This window comes from Penaeus japonicus, unplaced genomic scaffold (genome assembly GCF_977035675.1).
Source record: "Penaeus japonicus unplaced genomic scaffold, GWHDUDI00000001_assembly GWHDUDI00000002, whole genome shotgun sequence".
NCBI lineage: Eukaryota > Metazoa > Arthropoda > Malacostraca > Decapoda > Penaeidae > Penaeus > Penaeus japonicus.
The window spans coordinates 31,181,554-31,184,053 of NW_028234404.1; the positions used below are offsets into that span (position 1 = coordinate 31,181,554).

The 2,500-nt window shown below is 36.6% G+C and overlaps 1 protein-coding gene across 2 annotated transcripts in view; it reads right to left on the reverse strand.

The window, feature by feature from the left end:
- LOC122246496 (sedoheptulokinase) overlaps positions 1-2,500 on the reverse strand; it is a 22,505-nt gene that overhangs the window by 2,705 nt on the left and 17,300 nt on the right. For both annotated transcript variants that reach the window (XM_043005089.2, XM_086549711.1), the window contains one exon: positions 2,122-2,219. In XM_043005089.2, the coding sequence (XP_042861023.2) occupies positions 2,122-2,219 (98 nt within the window). The remainder of the gene's footprint in view (positions 1-2,121; positions 2,220-2,500) is intronic.

Consider the following 2,500-nt stretch of genomic DNA (forward strand, 5'->3'; position numbering starts at 1 on the left):
AGGCCTGTGAAGCTCCCTACAGTGGATAGAGTTGCAGCAAAAATCCTGGCCGCCCATTCAGCACGACCTCAAACCCATGTCAGGTGAGGATCAGGTCATGCTTGAAAATAGGTCTAACAGGGCCTAGTGTCAGGTGCATGTATGTTTACTACTGTGCAGACTTGTGGCAAATCATTCCCCTGATTAAAGATTCAATGTTTATTTCTATCTTCTCTTTTTATCTCTATCCTACCAACAAAACAGGACACAGCATCACCAGCATTAGCCTATACATTTCCATTAATAGTGCTGACACTGTAGTCTCCCAGTGTAGGTCAGAATTGAACTGAAACTCTGTTGTCCAGCTACCCATATGTATGTGGATGTATCTGGCCTTTCATTGCCAGCTGGTGCATGAACTGTGGCCATAAGACTTCTATGACTTATATGACAAGGTGTATAATCCTTCCTACACCCTGGGATATCTTCCACTGCTAGGCCAAGCCTTTTTATCTAGTTTTATTATATATTTACAAGGAAAAATATTCCTGACACACAAAAAAAACATAGTATTACATGACCTTTCCCTCTCTCATTCACAATATTTGACATACTGAGACACAAGTGCATGCACATTCAATCAAACTCACATATACTAAAATGTTCACTGAGGCATTCAACCATGCTTTTTGAAATTCTCTTTCCCTCATCTGATGTCCTGAGACGTGCATTTTTTCACTGAGTTCCAGGAGGGGTAATTGTGACGTGCTGAAACGTCAGTAATAGATCGCTAGATTGTTCTCAAATATAATAATTTTACATAATTTCTTAGACTCTGTTATTTTAGTTTAGGTTTTTGAGTATTATAAAATGAGATATAGCGTTAAAAAAATTATGTCACAGAAAACTATGTGATATTGATGACATCATGGTAATTTCTGCTTCTTAATCTGTTGAATAAAAAGATCTGAGTCGAACAACTATTGTAAACTCAAATGTGTTTGGCCAAAAAATAAAATGAAGTAAAAAATCACTAATGCAATACTACTTCTAATTTATTGATTACCCGTGATATCACGCCATGTCATGTCATGAGGTACATGTGCATACCCATATGTACATGTAGATTGTTCATATTGTTCTTCTTTTTGTTTTGGTAAAAAAAAAAGTATAGAACATTTTTTGATGCCCCACTAAGAGATTGCTTCCACTTTCTTTGGTATTTTCACATAGAAGTGAAGAATATAGGCAAAGTTCAATATTTTCACGTGCCTTTACATTGTAGACACATTCATGAAAACCATAAGAATAGGGTGGGCAAAAAAATGCTCTGAGAGGATCAGGTGCAGCCCCGCAGTGAGAAAATACCCCGGCACGAAGAGTTGTGCACTTGTTATCTTCTCGGGAGTAGGCGTAAATATGTCCCGTTGTGAATAGGTTAAGGTATATGAATCAACCTCACTATGAGGCATGAGAAAAACCTTCCATCCACTAATCAGGAATAAACACAAGTCCTTAAACATATCCCAAATGCAATGATTTCAGCCTGTACCCTCCTATAGGATCCTCCATCATAGCTAGTTGAAGAGACTGACCTAATGTCTGCCATAGAAGCACATAAGCACAGGGATATCACAAAACTCTACATCTGACCACCTTGTTCAACCCTTCCTTGTCTGAGGAAGGGAAGAAGGAAACACATCAAGGTTATTTGCCCATACCTGAGCATTCCCTGGGTGAGCTATGAGGATTATGTGTTCTCAAAAAAGATCCTCAGTATGTTGACCATCCATGACACAAGGGAAGTTAGACAAGGTGACAACAGGTAAACATACTCCCATCTACTCCAGTCTACCAAGTATATATTTCTTTCATTGTTAATAATGTTTTTTCTTTTCTTATCTCTATCAGTGTGTATGTGTTGTGGCATGATAAAAAATTAAGTACAATATAGGCCACTAGTATAAAATGCCCTTAACTGTTACCAAGCCATGAACATGTATAAATCTTTTCAAACAAGCATGTAATGTGCTCTACTACCTTTCCCCAAACCCTATTCCTTACTTAAGATGAACAATAACAAGGAATACAAAAAACACCTGGACATTAAATCTAATTAAAAAAAAAAAGAATATGTTTTACCTCTGACATCCTGAAGCAGATTTGGGCTGAAGTTGATATATTGACTACTGCTACATCATTTCCTGATAATAGTGGCAGAACTGAACACTGAAGATCACCTAAAACAGATACAGTAATCTATTAGGTATATAGAATAAAAAAGTAGAAATGCAAACTTAACCCATTTGTACCAGGTGATATGATATCACATCATGGGAATATTTCACTGGCCTCACATGACATTGTATCACGTCATAATATCTCCCTCAAAACAGACATTTTACATCATTACATAAGTATATAATCATAGGAGTTCCATTTGTATAGACACATTTTTATTCACTTGTGAAAATAATGTAAAAATATTCAAAAACCTCCAAATATCACCCATTGAAGTGGT